Source organism: Ostrea edulis, chromosome 7 (assembly GCF_947568905.1).
Source record: "Ostrea edulis chromosome 7, xbOstEdul1.1, whole genome shotgun sequence".
NCBI classification, from domain to species: Eukaryota; Metazoa; Mollusca; class Bivalvia; order Ostreida; family Ostreidae; genus Ostrea; species Ostrea edulis.
This window is the reverse complement of record NC_079170.1, coordinates 45,935,215-45,956,333: the sequence shown is the minus strand read 5'-3', so window position 1 is coordinate 45,956,333 and position 21,119 is coordinate 45,935,215. Positions and strand designations below refer to the sequence as shown.

General features: G+C 34.5%; 1 protein-coding gene and 1 non-coding gene across 2 annotated transcripts; both read right to left on the bottom strand.

Annotated features, from left to right (window-relative positions):
• Positions 1–1,793: 1,793 nt before the first annotated feature.
• Positions 1,794–20,051, bottom strand: LOC125654510 (F-box only protein 7-like). Its single transcript, XM_048884473.2, has 11 exons — positions 19,841–20,051; positions 18,228–18,358; positions 15,837–16,234; positions 13,445–13,622; positions 11,266–11,346; positions 10,950–11,039; positions 10,406–10,458; positions 10,190–10,313; positions 9,616–9,653; positions 2,762–2,936; positions 1,794–2,066 (listed from the first exon to the last, which is right to left on the bottom strand). Exons 1-11 carry the CDS (start codon positions 19,966–19,968, stop codon positions 1,867–1,869), a joined length of 1,596 nt encoding a protein of 531 aa, XP_048740430.2. The 5' UTR covers positions 19,969–20,051; the 3' UTR covers positions 1,794–1,866.
• Trnas-gga (transfer RNA serine (anticodon GGA)) lies at positions 15,568–15,640 on the bottom strand. Its single transcript has one exon. It is a non-coding gene; the product is annotated as a tRNA-Ser (tRNA).
• Positions 20,052–21,119: the final 1,068 nt, after the last annotated feature.

The following is a 21,119-nucleotide window of genomic DNA, read 5'->3' as shown; positions in this document are numbered from 1 at the left end:
TCAGTGCTGCAGGTAGGTAGAATTGGCATTCTTGATTCTAACGATTTGGCGCACCCAGGTTAATCGGCGATGACCGGCGACACACTTGATGGTAAGCCGGAATTGCGCACGCATCCCGCCGGGTACGCCGATTGAGCCGGAAAATTTTTGACAGGCGAAGGCGGTTTCAAGCTGGCGTCCTTGGAGACAGTATCATCGAAAGTTGCTTATTCTAATACAAAATGTTTTTAATTTTTACACTGGTGAAATAAACATGATTTGTAAATATGTTAGTCATTTCTAAGCCGAATAATGATTATACAATTGAAGGTCAATAATTTCATAACTACTGTAGCCGGGTTACTTGATTCTAAACGCGTCATCGGGCATACACGGCTTAGTTCGAATCGGCCGGATTTTATCAGAATCAAATATGCTAAATGTGTAATGTTTGGGTAATCCAGACATGTCTATGAATCATGAGCATCACCAGTGATACAGCTGTGACAGAAAATTCCTATTACAATGTAACTCGAGCCTCATCACAACGACATAAATAGACTCCAATTTTAAGACATAGACCAAAAGCTATGTTTTATCAAAGAGATTCAATGTCAAGGTCAAAAGTTGTCAAATCATTCTACTATTGGGAAGATCTTGACAGAGGTTACTAAAGCATTCTTCCAATTATGTCTAAAAGTTATACTCAATAAGAAAGCGATGAATAAGTGACTCAAAGGTCAAGGTCATCTAACTACGTATCACTGAAAAGGCTGCGTCACAAAAACATCACTTATATGTCTTCCAAGTTGGTCAAACAGCATAAACAAACTACATTTCAATCTAGGCCTTAGTCTCGTGTAATTGTGGTGCATAATTACTTTTCTAAATGGGCAAATGACAATATACATTTCATAAATACAAATAATAGGCCCATGACCTACAATGCTCTACTGAGTCACCTTTGCCCTGCTATTCTTCAGAGGATTTTTACCCTCTTTAATCCCATGACAAATTTTAACACCATAGTATGAGATTCTCATTTTACTACACTTGAATTCACACAACATGGGGATGCTTCAAAATCAATATGAATAACATGGCTTTGCTGTTCTGGAAAAGATTTTTAAAAAAGATTTTCAAGAACCCTCACCCCTATATTCATGCATTATGTAACTTTGATCCCTGATTTAGCCCCAACTTAACCCAAGAGTCCATGGAAGAAAAAAAACCCAGTGAATTCACACAAGTTGGGAGTGTTTCCATACTGACATGATTTAATGTGGGCCTGCTACTCTGGAGAACATTTTTTGTTTCAAATTTTCTATAATTTCTTATGTAAATCTTTGATTTCCTACTGTGCCTCCACACAACCCATGGGGGCCATGATTTGAACAGTTTTGAATCTCCACTCATTAAAGAAGCTTTCACATAAATTTTGCTTTTTGGTTCAGTAGTTCTCGAGAATTTTTTTAAAAGATGTCACCATAATTTCACTATTTCATAATTATCTCTCCTTTCCAAAGGATGTGAACATTCATTTGAACAAATTTAAATCCCGTTTACCAAAGGATGCTTTATGGCAAGTTTAGATGAAATTGGCCCTGTGGTGCTATAGAAGAAGTTGAAAATGTTAAAAGTTTACAAAGAGACGGACAGACAGACAGATGAACACGACAGAAATTGTGATCAGAAAGTCTCAATTGTACTTCCTGCTCAGGTGAGCTAAATTTTCGAATTATTTTGTCAATATATCTGTAGAGCATAGTCATTGGATTCCCCTTTTCAATGATATACATATATGCAGAATGGAATACTAGTTTAAACATTTATGTAAAACAAAATGGACAATAAAGGAACTAGCCACAAGATTTAAATACTAGAATCTTAGAACAGTCTTGGTCCCCTATTAAACCAGGAATTTCCACTCCTGGATCCATGAGAAAACCTGGATCTGTTACTGCTTCTGTCATATAATCCTCCTCCTGGACCAGGAAGAAAATTCTGGCCTGGACCAAATGGGTCAAAGCGAGGCCTCAAGATGGGCATCTGTCCACTGCGATGTCCAAAAATAGGATTTGGGATACCTACAAAACGTACATAAATAACCTCAAAAGGACACTACACTTCTACCGTAGCTCTGTTGTAAGGCGATATAAATGTTTTTCATGATACTTTAAACCTGGTCACCAGATTTTGCAATTGAACATATTCTATGCCAAAACTTTACATGCTGGCTCATTTATAAGTAAGAGTAGACAAGGTCACTGGGTGTTCATGCAATTTGTAATGATTTTCAATTCAAACTCCTAACATTTGTAGGTAGAGTTGAACTTCAGTATCTTGAACACCAATATTCCTAATACCATGGATGTCAAAGTGATTCTGAAGTCCCGACCACTTATTATTGATATTTTAATGAGAATTTCACCCTTGATATCTCAAATCCTCGGATATCTATTAGTTTTTTCTCAATGTTATCGAGTTCAAGATATTGAGGTTTGACTGTAGTTCATAAAACTTTTACCGTACTCATACTCAAACTCTGCCATGGTTGTTTTTAGTATAACTCTGAGCAAGCTCCAAAGCCTACTCAAAAAATCTTGAGCATGTACTCCATTTTAGTATGTATGTATTATATATATATATATATATATATATTGAGTATGGGTATGACAGCAAGGAGTTTGAGTATGAAAATGTGCTAAAAAAAGTTTTGTAACCTCAAAGCCAGAATTCTCAATGACTCTTGGGCACAGACTCTATTTATTATCCCACAAACCATGAAACTGGGGGTACAAATCATAGTCTCCTCCAATCACACCAGGTCCGAATGGGGCCAGTGGGGGGATCCTTTGAGTATAGGGGTCGGCTGGAATAAACGGAGGAACCAAGACCGTCATTTGAGTCAGCCACTTCCTGTGCTGCTTCCTGTTTCTGTATTCTGCCTTATACAGCTGTCAATAAATAATACATTGTATATCATTTACATACATATACAGCTGTCAATAAATAGTATACATTTATTGCATGATAGTGAGGGAGATATGAAGATTTATTCACCCAAGAAAAATCATATTCCCCGAGGGCAACGCCCGAGGGGAATATGATTTTTCTTGGGTGAATAAATCTTCATATCTCCCGAACATTCATGCAATAAATTGTTTATTATACCGAAACAAAGCAAGACCACAAAATTGTATTGAGATTGGAGTTTACTCATTTATACATCGTACATGTATGTAGCTGAGATTGCCCTAACAGTAACAGCGCGCCGTCAACGTATATATAGAAGGTACAAACAGCGAAACACAGTGATATGATAACCAGTTTTTGTATTTCCATTCTCCTTGAATGCTGATTTACTTATATCAACCAAAATCAGTCGATTTTAAAACTGTATATCAGAGACCCGCATATTTTGTGCCTTACGAACTATGAAAGTAGAATGACTTGGACTTATTGTGACGTCATAATACACTTCGTTTACTTTGACGTTAAATTTATGGAAAATGCACGAAGCTGCCTGAGGGGAAATATGATAGGGAGATAAAATGTTTGAGAGGGAGATATGAAGTTTTGTCTTCCCTGGCACGTGACTGTCTAGACCAATCAGATTACGCGTTGCATAGAATTTTCATACTGAGGTATAATAATACATTCTATATCATTTACATACATATACAGCTGTCAAAAAAATAGTGCATTGTATATCATTCACATACATTTACAGCTGTCAATAAATAGTATACATTGTATATCATTCAAATAAAAATACAGCTCATCATTCACATACAGCTCATCATTCACATACATACACAGCTCATTATTCATATACAGCTCATCATTCACATACATACAGTTCATCATTCACATACATGCACAGTTCATCATTCACATACACACACAGCTCATCATTCACATACATACACAGTTCATCATTCACATACATATACAGCTCATCATTCACATACATACACAGTTCATCATTCACATACATATACAGCTCATTATTCACATACACACACAGTTCATCATTCACATACAGTTCATCATTCACATACACACACAGCTCATCATTCACATACATATACAGCTCATCATTCACATACATATACAGTTCATCATTCACATACACATACAGCTCATCATTCACATACATACACAGTTCATCATTCACATATACACACAGCTCATTATTCACATACACACACAGTTCATCATTCACATACAGCTCATCATTCACATACACATACAGCTCATCATTCACATACATACACAGCTCATTATTCACATACACACACAGCTCATCATTCACATACATACACAGCTCATCATTCACATACATACATAGCTCATTATTCACATACATACACAGCTCATTATTCACATACAGCTCATCATTCACATACACATACAGCTCATCATTCACATACATACACAGTTCATCATTCACATACACACACAGCTCATTATTCACATACACACACAGTTCATCATTCACATACAGCTCATCATTCACATACAAATACAGCTCATTATTCACATACATACACAGCTCATTATTCACATACAGCTCATTATTCACATACATACACAGCTCATCATTCACATACATACACAGCTCATTATTCACATACAGCTCATTATTCACATACAGCTCATTATTCACATAAGCTCATTATTCACATACAGCTCATTATTCACATACATACACAGCTCATTATTCACATACAGCTCATTTTTTACATACATACACAGCTCATCATTCACAAACATGTACAGCTCATCATTCACATACTGCTCATTATTCACATACACATACAGCTCATCATTCACATACATACACAGCTCATTATTCACATACATACAGAGCTCATCATTCACATACATACACAGCTCATCATTCACATATATACACAGCTCATTATTCACATACATACACAGCTCATCATTCACATACATATACAGCTCATTATTCACATACAAATACAGCTCATCATTCATATACATACAGAGCTCATCATTCACATACACACACAGCTCATTATTCACATATATACACAGCTCATCATTCACATATATACACAGCTCGTTATTCACATACATACACAGCTCATCATTCACATATATACACAGCTCATCATTCACATACAAATACAGCTCACCATTCACATACATATACAGCTCATTATTCATATACAGCTCATCATTCACATACTTATACAGCTGTCAAAGAAACAGCTTAAGGTAAGGTTTGCAACAACAGGGAGATAACTCTTGATATACCTCAGCGCACTTCGTGCTTTATGACGTCATAATGAAAAAATGCGTCACGTCATAGTTGAATTGAGGGAAATGTCATAATATTTACTTGTTATCTACTACTGCTGTCAAGTGTCAACCGGCGTGTGTGTAACCCTCTATGACAAAATAATAATAATGTTTCTCAAATGATCATTTATCAATTATTTTCTTTGATATTATGAAAGTCTACACATTTTTATATATACATATGTAGTATGCACTATGGTTAATTTCCATTAAAATTATGTTGTGGCCATGTAATCTCTGCGAATCTTGCTAGGTGAAGTAGGATTTATTTTGATGCAGTTATAATCGATCATTGTTTGTGAATAGTATCTTCAAAGATAAGGTTCGACAATAACGAAGCTAGGAATTTTTATGACATTCACAAGCATTTTTTAAAATAAACCTGACAGTGCTCTCTAATTACATGCACTTCGTATTTCAATGCTATGACATCTACTTGTGCTGATAGAGCGATTTATCGCATGAACTTTGAAATGTAGAGAATGTGACTAATATGATCATGTAAGAATAAAATCAAAGGCCTGAAGGGCCACAATGGCGTCGTGCTAAGAAAGAAAAGATTATAATGAAACTATATACTGTCCAGTTTATCAATGCTTCATCCCTTATTGTATGTACACAGAGTAGATATAGCTTTATATAAATCTCAATGGAGAGTCTTCTACCTGTGAATATTTTGATGCCATTGACTACAGTCACACCTTGTTATTGCAAATTCAACAGGACTGAAATTAAATTTGAGATATCCAAGGATTTGCGATAACAAGGATAACACACACACAAAAAAGAAGTGGTTTGGACTGGCAACTCTATTTACATATTCCCGATAACGAAGATTAGCTGTACATGTATTAAAAACACACATACAGCTTTGAATTCAAGCAATACCAAGAATATTTATCCTTCATACAGGAATAATGCTTCTAATACATCTGTACAGTAGCTCTTTTCACACAAAAATTCAATTACAGATATATTTTTTTTACAATTCCATTCATTTCTTCAGAATATTTTTCAAAGGATTATTTACAATATCTAATGTTATTAAATAATGAAGATTTTTGTGATCAACCATTGCTCTCAATTATTCTCACATCTTTGCTAGCCAAGGGAGTACTCTACAATCCTTGGCACAGATGTAATTCACAAAGAACTGAAAATTTGTGCATTAAGATATTTAGTGAAAAAGTCAACTGTTGTGAGAACTCTCCTTTTAATAGTTGTAAAGGGCAGCATTGCATGTACTTGTTGATAACATAATAAAAACAAGAAATAAGTTTTAAACCAAAATTTTAATAAGAAATATGTGCAACAATGTAAACAACTATGGACCATTTGTAGTATATATCACTGCTAGCATCTCAAGAGATGAAAATCTAGTCAGATTAAAAAAAAATTTTGTTAATTCAGTAACTTTTACCTCCACAAAAACCTTTACTTGAAAGCCTTATAATAATGAATGCTTCCGTGCTTGGTTTGTTTACAATAACATTAACACGTGCCAGTGTTTATATACCGAGTTGACCAATGATTTGCAAACCTACAGATGCGTTAATACCCTACTGAGAATGCTATGTAGTCAAATAAACATTACCTACCCTAAAATATAATGACCATAAATAATCCGCGATACACTATTTCTCAGTTTAAATTTCGCCAACAGCACGCAATGTTTACAAACAAAACCCACGCTATCTTTCGTCTAGACACGCTATCGTTTCAGACATCACGTGACTTTGCAAATGTAGTTCGCATTGAAATTGGAATTTTTATTTGATTTGTTTTTATTTTTTGTGAAAGTTTTTATATGTTAAAGTAAATCAATGTGATAATTTTCATTTGTTTCTCATTAACAACTTTAAAATGTCGTAAATCATTAAACAGTACAGATATTCATACGCCATTACAAACAGCGCGGGATTTTTCCGCGGAAGCATCGATAGTCTGACACTTTCGGTCGCGTAAACTTTTCAGCTGATTCAGTCGTACACGCTGACTAGATGCCGTTCGAGCAAAGCTCGACGCCATAAAAAAGGGGTCTTCTCTTGTACATCTTGAAATAGTCTTAATTTTGTCTGAGGAACATTTGCATAACGTCGACATAAAACAGCTTTATTAGTGTCATTTTTCTAACTTTACGTTACCCCCCCCCCCCCCCCCCCTCTCTCTCTAGATTCACCACTGACCGGGCTTTATATTGTCACGAAGGTTACAGTTGTATGTTCAACTATGTAAACAAACATCAAACAATGGAACAAGGAGAGGGAAATTATTTCAAAGATGTTGTATATAAGACAGGTTCAGGCTAATGTAACACAATTAATGACGAAGCACAACTGCAGAAAACCCGCCGGGATATTGAAAATATTGTATTGTATTGAATTTAGAGAAAAAAAAATCAACATCTTAATTTCTAATAAATGTGATACTACAATACTTCACAAATAAATATAAATATCATTTTGGGGCTGGAATTGTATCTTATTCATGAAAATGCTCAATGCACTCTTCAAAAGTTGTACAATTATAAAACAAAGTGACAAATCGGATAAATGAAATAATTCTTTTTCATCTGTTACCATGGAAACAAAGCCCGGTGGGTATTAATTCTATATGCTTTCTTAAATATTTATGATCCAAATATTATGTTTAAAGTAAAAAAAATTCTGACGTAGACCTTGTAAAGCTGCTCAATATACATATTTTGTTGCCATGGCAACCAATTTTAAATTTTATTCAGGTTATAAAAAGTGCTAGTTTTTGTGTTTTAAAATAACATTATATCTACCAATTAGTATAATCTAATAGATAATACTCTTTTTAAAAATTCTACCAGCTTTTTACCCCATAAGTTTGCCGGTGTAATTTTTATACTACTAGTATTCCCTTTTGTACAAAGCTCCCGAAAATGTAAAACATCACAAAAATAAGCCCATCTGGTCAAAAAAAACGACACGGGCGATTTTTTTAAAAAAAAAATTTAAAAAGATAAACTCCTACTGAACATACTGATATGCAACATGACTTTGTTCGCTACATGTCAAAATGTTGCAAACCTTACCTTAACATTCACATAGTTACATCATAAACTGTCACTGAAACTTTTATACGCTGAGTATTTACAGTGGAGCCTCGTTAATCCGGACAATTTGGTTCCCAGCAAAATTGTTCGGATAAATGAAGCGTCTGATAACTGAATCGCATATTTTCTATCTTTACATAAGTAACCAATATGCCTACTTTTTTTATATGTAGTGAATTAAACACATTCTATCCTTTGATTTAACCATATGCATTAGTAAATAAATTATAATACTGTTAACATTTACATGCATTTCAGAGCACTAACATTGAAATATACGTGTGCAATGTATTTGCATATGCTTACATTGTACATGTATATTAGCACTCCAAACATCATCACATACCACCTAACTTAAGGTAGGTGTTGAAAGGGTGCAGGTAATCGCTTCAATTAAAAAATTTGGCTTGTTTTCTTTATAATTCACGCCTTGCTAAAATTGTCTGACACAGACCTTCCCTAAAAAAAATCACCGTCTGGATTAACGATACAATTTCTAATGTATTTTAACATTTTGTAGTAAAAATTGACCGTCCGGATCCGGAACGCGAATTTCCGGATTAATGATGCAAAATAACGTGGGAAAATTCTGTTCCCTAAAAATATAATCCGGAAGGTGAAGTGTCCGGATTAATGCCGTCCGGATTACTGAGGCTCCACTGTACATTATTATATATTATACTAAAAATTTCAAAACATCAATACCAGCTACATATGTACATGTACTTGAACTTGCCATACGATCCCTAATCAGTCGTTTTTACGTCAGGTTCAATGTTACTATAATGTAACGATTGTTACTGATCAGTTGTTTTTACATCGGGTTCAATGTTACTGTAATATAACGATTGTTACTGATCAGTTGTTTTTACGTCGGGTTCAATGTTACTGTAATATAACGATTGTTACTGATCAGTCGTACTTAAGTCAGGTTCAATGTTGCTATAATGTAACAATCGTAACTAATCAGTCATTTTTACGTCGAGTTCAATGTTACTGTAATATAACAATTAACCGTTACTCACATTCATGATAGATCTCACCATTACTTTACAATTACAGTGGAAGACCTTGTCAAAGTGAGTACACATCTATCAATGCAACAGTCAGTGCCTGCTTACATATCAAATTCCAGGGAGACATATGAACAAAGGTACATGTATTTGCATAAGCTGTACAGTGTAGGTAAATCAAAATTACACGGAGAACTCTTTACTTACCTCTTTCCAGTTCTGATTTAAAACATTCTGTGCTCGATCTAAAAATAATATCAAAATATTGTAAAATGAATTTGCAAACACTGTAAATTTGCATATATTTTTTTGCATAAATTATGTTTCATTGCTAAGAAATACACTACTGGATAAAAATTTAAAAATATCATTATTTTCTTAAGATTCATACTAAAACCTATATACAACGGTGTCTACAAGTGGAACCGTAACCATGGTAACAGCATTTTTTTTACGCTCATATACACGTGTACCCCTCTGTCAAATTTGAAACGGTCACAATATTTTTGCAAAGCCTACTTTAAGACTTGTATTAGCAAAAACATGTACTGTTCATGTACTGGAACAAAACATTGCTTATTTCAGAAAATTTACAAATTGAATATTTTGATACACAGGCTCTAGAATTCAAGTGATGTAGGTACATGTTGCAGAGAATTTAGAATTTTTGGAAACCAAGAACAAAATAACAGAATGTGGACATAGATTTGATATCTTATTATTTGAAATGACAATGAGCATTAAGTGCTTCTTTAAAGCTTCCAATGCACAATTTACTTACTGCCAAAATGGGACAAAAACAGCCGTCTCCACACATATCTGTCATTACTGAGGCTGCAGAACTCTTTACACACCTCTGACATTCTCAACAGACTGACAACATCTAAATGACCTAGAATCTTCAGCTAAATAAAAATTCACCAGAATTTGAATAAAACAACACTACCAATTCAAAAACTCACCAACAATATAAAAATCTCTAATTTTCTTTTGTTACCTTCAATTCATTACTTAGAGCTTGTAGTCCATGTAAAGGCACCAAATCCATTGCTGAGTGAGAATAAAAAAGAGGATGATTTTTATTTTTCTATTATGGATTTTAAGTTCATCATGAGTATATCAATACACATTATACTGTTAATGTGGTTATTTACAGATGTGGTAAATTCATACTGATTACACAGTCAAATAATAGGCACATAAATTTCCCCTATGTGTATAGTTATGAATATTTGATATAATATAAATTATTCTCAGCTCCCACTTATTTTTCCCCCACACGCAATGTTGGATGTGGAAAAAGTGTACTAACCTCCCCACCCACCCCCCGCCCACTCCAGCGTAAATAACCTCTTTTACATTTATTTAATTTACATGATTTGAGCATGAACATTTTTTAAATTTTAAATGTTTCAGCTTAAAAATTCAAGCAGAGAACATCTTTACAAAGCTGCATCTTAAATGCATGTGTATATCAAAGATCTCTGTTCACATTTATCTGACGATCAATAATTGTCACGCTGAACTTCCTCGTTACATACCGTCTCTGTATTTGTGAAGAAGAGGTAAGCACACAGCATCCTTAAACATTCTGGACAATTTGGGTAGATTCTGGTAACAAGTGTTTGGCTCTATAAAGTAAATGTAAAATAATTCCTGTCCCTGTTACCACACATCTGAGTCTCACTCTCATACTCAGTCTCCCTGTCCTACACATATATCTATGTGGGTACTATAAATCAACCTCATGAAAGTTTGGTTCTATTCTTATGGATAGTTTTTATATTTAGCTTCTACAGGTCATTCATAAAAGTTAAAATATTTACTCCATTTTGTCCATTCATAAGAATTATGTACCTGGGGTTAAAATTCGAACAAAATCCAATGTTTTCAGTTGACACTGGCACTTCTCTACATCGTCAGCCATCTTGATATGTCCTAAAATGTATTACATATATGAATATGCTATTGTGAATCATCTATTAACATGGGATCTAGAAAATTTATCACACAGGAAAGTAGTCTAAGCAAAAATTGTTAAATTTTATATCTAAGAAATAAGATATCATTTTTTAGTGTTATTGGGGATATGACATGAAGTTGGTCCCGTGATCAAATCCTATTATGCCCGAAGGGTGGTATGTTTACTTAGAGAGGTAAATGATGTATGAGATGTAAATGTTTAATGTTTCTGTTTTTATAAATTGATAAAATTCTAGTCTGTTGACAAAATAACTCTGTATTAATATCCTGATGCATTTGTTTCTGTTATGATGTCATTGCAGTGGCAGATCCAGGGTTTCTGAAGGGGGGGGGGGGGGGGGGGGCACACATGTGAAAGTCAAGCATTAGCCCAAATACTCAGCCATTTTGGGTGCCAATCTGAAATTTTACTAGCAAAATTTTCTATTTTTTAAATTTGTGGTGAAAGGGGGGCACTAAATCCTGCATTGCATAAGCAAGAAGCCAAACGAGAGAATCTGACTTTTGAAGCGATGATTGTATTCATACGCAAGAAAAGACTGATCACAAGACCAACTTCATGTTACAAGAAATTGAATGTCAATTTCATAACTTGTATTGTCATATAAGGAAGTGCATTGGCAACTGTGAATATCAAAATATGAAGTTGAATTAACAGGCATGATTTATGATTTCTGAGAACACTGGCAAAAACTGTGACCTACTGGTGACTGACAACAACAAAAAACAGATGGACATCCGTAGAAACGCCAAAACACAAACAGACAGCAAAATAGTTTGTCATAGGGCTGGGGATAATAATCAATTCAATATATTTTTACAATAAAACACATGGTGTTCCTTTTATAAATACAATGAGGGTTCATTATGTCATGCAGCTTTTAGAACATTTTGTCCAATTATGAAATTCATGTTCCCCCATCATAACAAGTAAATACAGAACTGTCCTAATTTAACAGAACAAATACCCCCTGCAAAACACATTGCCTCGTATAAAGGGAAATCGTGAATTTGTGCTCATTGAAGAATAAATGGTTTTCAAGATATACTCTGGACAATGACAACATACCCCCCTCCCTATAAATGGAGGGGGGGGGGGTATTCATATCTTCCTTAAATGTGTAAAAATCTCAATCAAAATAGCAGGTGCACTACTTCATTATTCATACAAGATATACACAAAGTTTTAATCAAATCTGTTCATCAGTGTTAAAGATATACTCTGGACAAATTAAGTCCAGACTACGGACAGATGGAGGTGACTCCAGTGTACCTCCTCCCCTTAACTGTTTTCTGGGGGTATAAAAACAGGTACAAGTCATGGTTGGACATAAAAACTAGCCCTAGCCCTTGTCTAGTTAAACGTTTGATAGGACTAGTCAATATTGTTACACCTGTAGCCCATCAATTTAGACTTAAGTTCAATATTTTAGTTTTAAGGTTGTTTTTTAATTGTTTCAAGTTCAATATTTCAGTTTTACAGTGCTATTTTTTTTAAATTGTTTTAAATTCTACATTTCAGTTTTACAATGCATTTTTTAAAATTGTTTTTTAAGTTCTACATTTCAGTTTTACAGTGCAGTTTTTAATTGTCAAATGTGTTCATTGCAGGATTTACATGTAGCTTTTAAATGTTTTAAAATACCCAGCAACAGAGGCCACACCCTCTCTCACCACCACCATAACCCCTCTCACCACCCCCTGTTGCTATGCTACTCAGCTCCCAATGACGATAGGGCTAGTAATTCAAAGACCAAGCAAATACAACTACTGTATAATAGGTATTTTCTGTGGTTGTCCCATTTTTTGCGGATACAAAAAATCTGCGAAAATCACAATCACAAAATATATGTACATAGGTACATATAGATATAATGCAACCACAGAAACTTGAAACGCAGAATATGATGCTAACATTTACGGATCAAATCACACATATTTCTAACTGTCGTAAATATGTGTTATTTGGTAACTAAAAGGGCTACCTTATTGCAAAGATTAGTATCAATATACGACATAAAGAGTACAACAGTCATGAGGTACATGTAATTACCATGTACAATAAGAGAGGCTCCCATGGGTACAGCAGTAAGTGTATACACGGAGGGGTCGCTGGTGGGGTGGGTGTAATCTAGACTGTAGAAGGCAGGGGCTCTGTCCCTCCAGGAGCGACTGGGACCGACCTCGGAGTTTGACGGGAAATCACACTGCTGGGGGTGACTGATCTCTGTCTGAAATAATGTGCTCAGTAAAATAAGTTTGTGTCTACAGACAACTACAAATGATGCACACAGTAAAATAAGTTTGTGTCTACAGATCATACAAATGATGCACTCAGTAAAATTAGTTTGTGTCTACAGACAACTACAAATGATGCACTCAGTAAAATAAGTTTGTGTCTACAGATCATACAAATGATGCACTCAGTAAAATTAGTTTGTGTCTACAGACAACTACAAATGATGCGCTCAGTAAAATAAGTTTGTGTCTACAGACCATACAAATGAGGCACTCAGTAAAATTAGCTTCCACAGACCATACAAATGAGGCACTCAGTAAAATAAGTTTGTTTCTACAGACCATACAAATGAGGCACTCAGTAAAAAACTGTAAAATAAGTTTGTGTCTACAGACCAAACAAATGATGCACTCAGTAAAATTAGTTCATATTTGCAGACTGTACAAATGATACAATGTAACTACTCTTTACAGTAATAGTAAATTCAAACCCAAGCGATAAAATTGTCTGTAATGCAATGGTTGCTGGGTTTTCAATGACAAATAATTTGAAGGCTGAACTAAACTGGGTGAGTGGAATGTCATCAGATACCACTAGTGACCAATCTGACATCAGAAGTGTTAAAAAACTCGAGGTTAAAATAGAATGACTGTACAGTGCCTGTAGATAACCAGCACTGTAACAGTTCCTGAACAATGTTGTGTTTGTTTGATGTTTTGTTTGTTGTTTTGTGTCGTTGTTGTTTTGTTTGTTGTTTTGTATGTTTATTGTTTTGTTTGTTTTTGTTTGTTTGATGTTTTGTTTGTTGTTTTGTGTCATTGTTGTTTTGTTTGTTGTTTTGTATGTTTATTGTTTTGTTTGTTTTTGTTTGTTTGATTTTTTGTTTGTTGTTTTTTCTGTTTGTTGCTTTATCTGTTTGTTGTTTTCTATGTTTGTTGTTTTGTATATTTGTTGTTTTATTTGTTTGTTGTTTTGTGTATATGTAGTTTTGTATGTCTATTGTTTTGTTTGTTTGTTGTATTTGTTTGTTTGATGTTTTGTATGTTTGTTGTTTTGTTTGTTTGTTGTTTTGTGTGTTTGTTGTTTTGCTTGTTTGCTGATTTGTATGTCTGTTGTTTTGTATTTTATTGTTTTGTTTGTTTGTTGTTTTGTTTCTTTATTGTTTTGTATGTTTGGTATTGTTGTTTAGTTTGTATGTTTGATGTTTTGTTTGTTTGTTGTTTTCTTTATTTGTTGTTTTGTTTCTTTATTGTTTTGTATGTTTGTTTTGTTTCTTTGTTGTTTTGTTTCTTTGTTGTTTTGTGTGCTTGTTGTTTTGTATTTATGTTGTTTTGTATGTTTATTGTTTTGTTTGTTCATTGTTATGTATGTTTGTTGTTTTGCTTGTTTGCTGTTGTGTATGTTTCTTGTTTTGTATGTTTGTTGTTTTGTGTTCCATTCAAGATTCATTCACTGAAGCCATGGGTGAATTAAGTGCAACAAATTTTGACTCATCTGACATTCAAGGTCATGAACTGGATATGCATGAATGTACAGTTTACTCAACTTGTATTGAATCATCGATTGTATTGAATTATAGCTTGTATTGAATCATTGCTAACTATTGAATTCAAAATAAATCCCCAACCACATTCTTACTATTCTTTGTGGTCTCAGTGAGTAGTGCTTGTATTGATATACTGTTTGTATTGATATATTGCTTGTATTGAAGTATTCCTTGTAATGAAGTAATTTCACAATCTGTTGACCAGATGGTGTATTGTTTTTATAACAGTTGAACTAAATCACTGTACAAGCATATTCTAAAAGAAAAAAATCTGTAATTACAGTGCATGCAAATGGTGTTTTTTTTAAAGAACCTAAGCGTGTTATATTATAAGTGTGTTATATTTCATGATCAATATCATGATATGTAGCAAGAAAGGAGAAAATGCAATGGACCAGACTGGGATTCGAACCTGGGCCCCCTGAATCTCCAGTCAGGTGCTCTACCAACTGAGCTATCTGGCCACTGGCAATCAAACCCCTCTGACCACCACAATAGAATTTAAACATACATGTACATAATACAATGCATGTTCAATGTTTATTATCACATTTCTAGCTATATATTAAACTTTGGATGTATTGAACATTTCCTGAGGTTCCTGAAGTTCAATATAATCCAAAGTTGACTGTAATTTATATTGTCTTTTTACATACTTACAGGTGTGATTGACTGGTACCCAGCCTCCAACATGAGTGCATGAAGAACCAGACAAAGAGCCTCCTCATGATACTGGCAATGTAAGTCTGAGTACAACTCACTCAGCAGAGCTGGTACTCGGCCCAGCGTGGACTCACTGCACAGTCTTGGCTCACTAAGACACTGCCTCACAACAACAGGGTCAACTGGATACACAGCCTCACTTTGAATGTTCTCAGCCTCTATTTGAGAATCATTTGTTGAACAAGATGGCTGATTTTGAGGATTTTCATTCTGTGTTTGGCTTTGTCTAGAGGTTGAAGGTTGGTCATTTCTGGGATGTGGAAAACTCTGAACCTGTGTGTCGAGCAGTCCTAGAGGTCTGTTTGTGGATCTCTGAACAGAGGGTTGCTGCTGCTCTGTAATGCACTTAGAGATCTCAGTGTTAACATATATATAAAGTGTAGATTGAAAATTAAACAAAAGATGCTCATTTTGTATCTGATTATATGTTCATATGTACATATATAACCAAATCCTTCAGATTATTTAAAAAATAATGCCATCAAAAATAGGATTCTCAAGGTCAAAAATCCCTCTCCTATATGTAGACTAACTTCAGTCATAAAAATTGTTTTGTGGAGGATAAAAATGTGGCAAATATTTTTTTATATCATAGACATATCATCAACATATATCAGGGACATTTGATATTTTAGTTTGTGAATTATGTTTCCCATTGATTTGTTTAAAAAGTCATTATTTTTGTAATTATGTATAAAGGGTAACCAACAATCTGTAAACTTGTGTAAAAATGATATTACGTGCGAGCTATAGATATCAAACTTTACACATCTACATATAGATATCAAACTTTACACATCTACATATAGATATCAAACTTTACACATCTACATATTCATTCAGATTTAATGTATTGAAATATTGCTGATGGAAATATGAAATACTGAAATGTCACAGCCGCCTCAAAATATGGCATTCTAATTTTTCAAAATCTATAACCCTTCTAAAATTTGTAATTTCTTTTCAAATTAAAAGTGAAATTCTTATGAAAGCTGTCCTGTCATTTCAAATGTTATGGAGGATTTTATATTGGCGAAGTTTATTTGAAGGTTTTAGAAAATTTTAGGTAGAAAATGATGAAAGAGGAAAAAAGGGAAGCAAAACTTTCCCTTAGAAAAATAAACATATTTGTATTGAAGTCAGAAAATATACAGAAACAAGAGGCCCATGGGCCACATCGCTCACCTGAGTCACCTTGGCCCATATCTGAAGACTTTCCATATATATTTGCATGTAAAACCTTAGTCCCTATTATGGCCTCAACTACCCCTGGAGGCTACGATTTTTGCGAACTTGAATCTACACTACGTCAGAAAGCTTACATGTAAATGTCAACTTCTTTGGCCCAATGGTTCTTGAGAAGAAGATTTTTAAAGATTTTCCCTATATTTGTATGTAAAACTTTGACCCCCCCCCCCCCACTTGTGGCCCCATCCTACCCCCAGGGGGCCATGATTTGAACAAACTTGAATCTGCACTATGTCAGAAAGTTTTCTTGTAAATATCAGCTTTTCTGACTCAGTGGTTATTGAGAAGAAGATTTTTCCTATATATTTGTATGTAAAACTTTGATCCCCTATTGTGGCCCCATCCAACGCCCGGGGCCCATGATTTGAACAAACTTGAATCTGCAATATGTCAGGAAGCTTTCAGGTAAATTTCAGCTCTTCTGGCCCAGTGGTTTTTGAGAAGAAGATTTTTAAATGACCCCACCCTATTTTTGCATTTTTGTGATTATCTCCCCTTTGAAAGGGACATGGCCCTTCATTTGAACAAAGTTGAAAGCCCTTCACCCAAGGATGCTTTTGGCTAAGTTTGGTTGAAATTGGCCCAGTGGTTCTGGAGAAGAAGATAAAATTGTGAAAAGTTTACAACGACAACGATGACAGACAACAGACAAATTTTGATCAGAAAAGCTCACTTGAGCCTTCGGTTCAGGTGAGCTAAAAAATAAAATAAGTTTGAGAATGTAAGAAAAATAGAAAATATGCTAAGATCACTTGTCTTTTAATGGCACAGCACATTTTGAACATGAAAGACATATTATGATTTTGGTCATGCCCCCCTCCCCAAGAAAAAAAAAATTGCGATCCTTAAATCAATTCAGACTAATGTGCCAATTTAATGACATATTCAAAAGCATTTGAAAATGTCCCATGAAAGTTCCCAATGAGCACAATACCAGACAATAATATATATCTAGGATCCATCTATATTAATTAATTCAATTCATAATTTGCATGGACCAATTAAATCCTTTGAGCTAAATACATCACTATTTGAACTACATGTATACGTTGTAATTGTGAACAAGTTTTGTTTAAGTACCATGAACTCCTTCAATTTCTGGTTCATCGCTGACAATATACAGAAGATCCCCCGACACAAGTCCCAGGTCTTCCAGGGTCTGGCTCTCCTCCCCGAGTTTGTCCTTCTTATTCAAGCTCAAGTAAAATGCCCTGCAAGAATAGAATACAAAGTACTGAATATATTGATAGATTCAATCCTCGTCAATATTACAGAACATGTGCACATCCCTATATACTGTTATATACAAAATGGCAGCAACACAGCAGGAAAGTGTCTTGAGAAGTGTGTAATATCATATAGTACTGCATGTATATAAAAATACCATCATGTATGTAACCCATCGGTAGAAATCAGCAACAAATCTTGGGGTTCTATAAATTATCTTGAAAAACCTACAACATTCATACAGTATATTTAACATTCATACTTTACACGTAATACACTAAATACACTTAAATGTTTAACATTAAACTATGAATTATTAATATATTGTAACAGGAAGGGAGAAAACGCAATGGACCAGATCGGGATTCAAACACAGGCCCCCTGAATCTCTAGTTGGGTGCTCCACCAACTGAGCCATCTGGCCACTGGCAACTGAATCCCTCTAACTGCTAACAATAGTAATATAAAACAGATAAAACCTTACCAGTCTACCTCACCCTATAGCTTCAGAAAAATGCTACGTGCTTTTTAACCTCGGAGGTGTGCGTAGATATGAGGTGGATAGGTAAAACGGGTTTTAGTATATATATGTGAATACAACTCACTCTCTCTCATACACCCTCTCTCTCGATTACTACCAAGTCACGTGACATACAAATACAGTGAACAGCAAACAATGAAGATACCAAACAACCTGAACCAGAAGTAGGTGGATCCAAGATCCAACACTTGGATATATGTATATCACAAGTCTCCAACTCCTTAAACCATAAAGCGGTAAGGAACCTATTTGAAAAAATTCACTAGTACATCTTTCATTTAAGATAATTTCTTTTGAAACAATGTTCTTTTCAAATTAGTTTCTTTTATAAGATTAAAATAATGAGAGATGCATGTAAACATGGATTGTAAAACTGAAGAAGCACTTGTGTTTAACTAAAAGTTATCAATAAATACATCTTATTTTATTTCCATCGTAAATGCTGAGAGCCCACGGAAACTGATTTCTAGTAAGACCTCTAGCCTGAATTTTACGCAGATTTTGACATAGGGTGGTTTTTAGTGTGTGAGGAAACTGGAGAAACGGGCGACACGGACCATACGTTCTCACATACAGCCAAAGTTAATGCCGAGGGTCTAATCACATGTAACCAACGTTAGAAGTGAGTGTGCCACCCGAATACCATACGAAAACATAAGGAACACATTGGGGCAAATGCGGGAATTTTAGGAATATTGATCATTTAAATTTAGCATATCAGATGATCAGTAAATGGTTGCTTTAAATGAAAAAATGGAATTCTCAACAGCAGTTATTTTCAGCTGTTCGGGTATCACAGGAACTTGTCATATATATTTATATACTTATATAGGCCTGATAAAGTATACCTTCGTATAAAATACATAACGTCATATATGTGAACAAGCCCCTGCGGTTGAGTTTTAAAAGAACACCGTATCTTTACCCTGCCAATAAATCACTAAACGTCTCTGAGACGGCGCCATTCAGATCAGAAAGCGTCCTGCCGGAGCCGTCATCTTCTTCCACAGTGACAGTTCTGCTCACATTTCTGTATTTTACTCGAAATTTCATTATTCTTTCCCGATCATCAGCCGAGGATTTCGTCTCTGTCAAAGTTTACCAACATCTACATTTTCTACCTCGAAATATAAAAGAGTTCCAAATCATTCGGATTATCTTTCTTTTATTCGGGATTATCTTTCTTTACCCTAAGTCGAATGGATTCGATAGTGTTCTACCAGACATATTTTCATTACAAATCTGGGGTTTTTTTTAAAAAGAAGATTAATATTAATATTATAAAGCATAAAGGTTTCCAGTACCATTTTCTATCAAGAATTTAACGTGTAGGCGTAATGCAAATTGGTACCGAACATTTTGTAATATGCTGGTAATCTCGGGCTGTTTGCAGTGGCGGATTTAGAGGGGGCGCATGTACTAAACGATAAAAGAAGCTATAATTTCTTCCACTCCCGGAGAAATAAATCACAGAATCTTTTGATTTCTTGAATTACTTTATTGGGAGAACTTAATTTTAAAAAAAAAAGAAACATTAAAATTTGGGTCATTTTATTAATTTCACCTTTTAAAAAATGATAGAAAATAGTACAAATGACTAAATAGGAGAAAATATTTCAAGCCCCATAAAATCTATAAAATCCAGGAGCTTTGTCCTAGACCCACTGCCTCATAAAGTGGCGCCCCCCGTAACCGCAATTCCTGGATCCACCCTGGTTTAGTTCTATCTGTAATCATAATATTAAATCATGCTAACACTAGCTTCCACCCACTACCCTATAGTAGTTTTTTATTTAAAAAAAAAAAACAATTCTTTTTTAGGGCACTGCATAGCAATATCTACGTTTACTGTGTGTTTTTTGCTTAATGAAATTCATTGCTCGTCATTTGTGCAACTATAATATGAAGATAAATTTTGTTTGAATTTAGTTCTACATCTCAGGGTGTTTTAGTGCCGTCTCTCCGCGTGTGAATGATGATAATAATAATAATCGAGACATTATGTACAACGTTAGAATTATTTCAAATTCTAGGTTGTACTCAGAACGTGGAATTAATACAACATGCTAATATTACAGCGTTGATATTTTGATACTTTTAAAACATACACATTTCACGAACTCTGCGACCTCGCGGCATTATTGAAATTGTTTGAAAATATGTTTCCTTTTTTATTTGAATTCAAAAGAATAAATAACACTTAT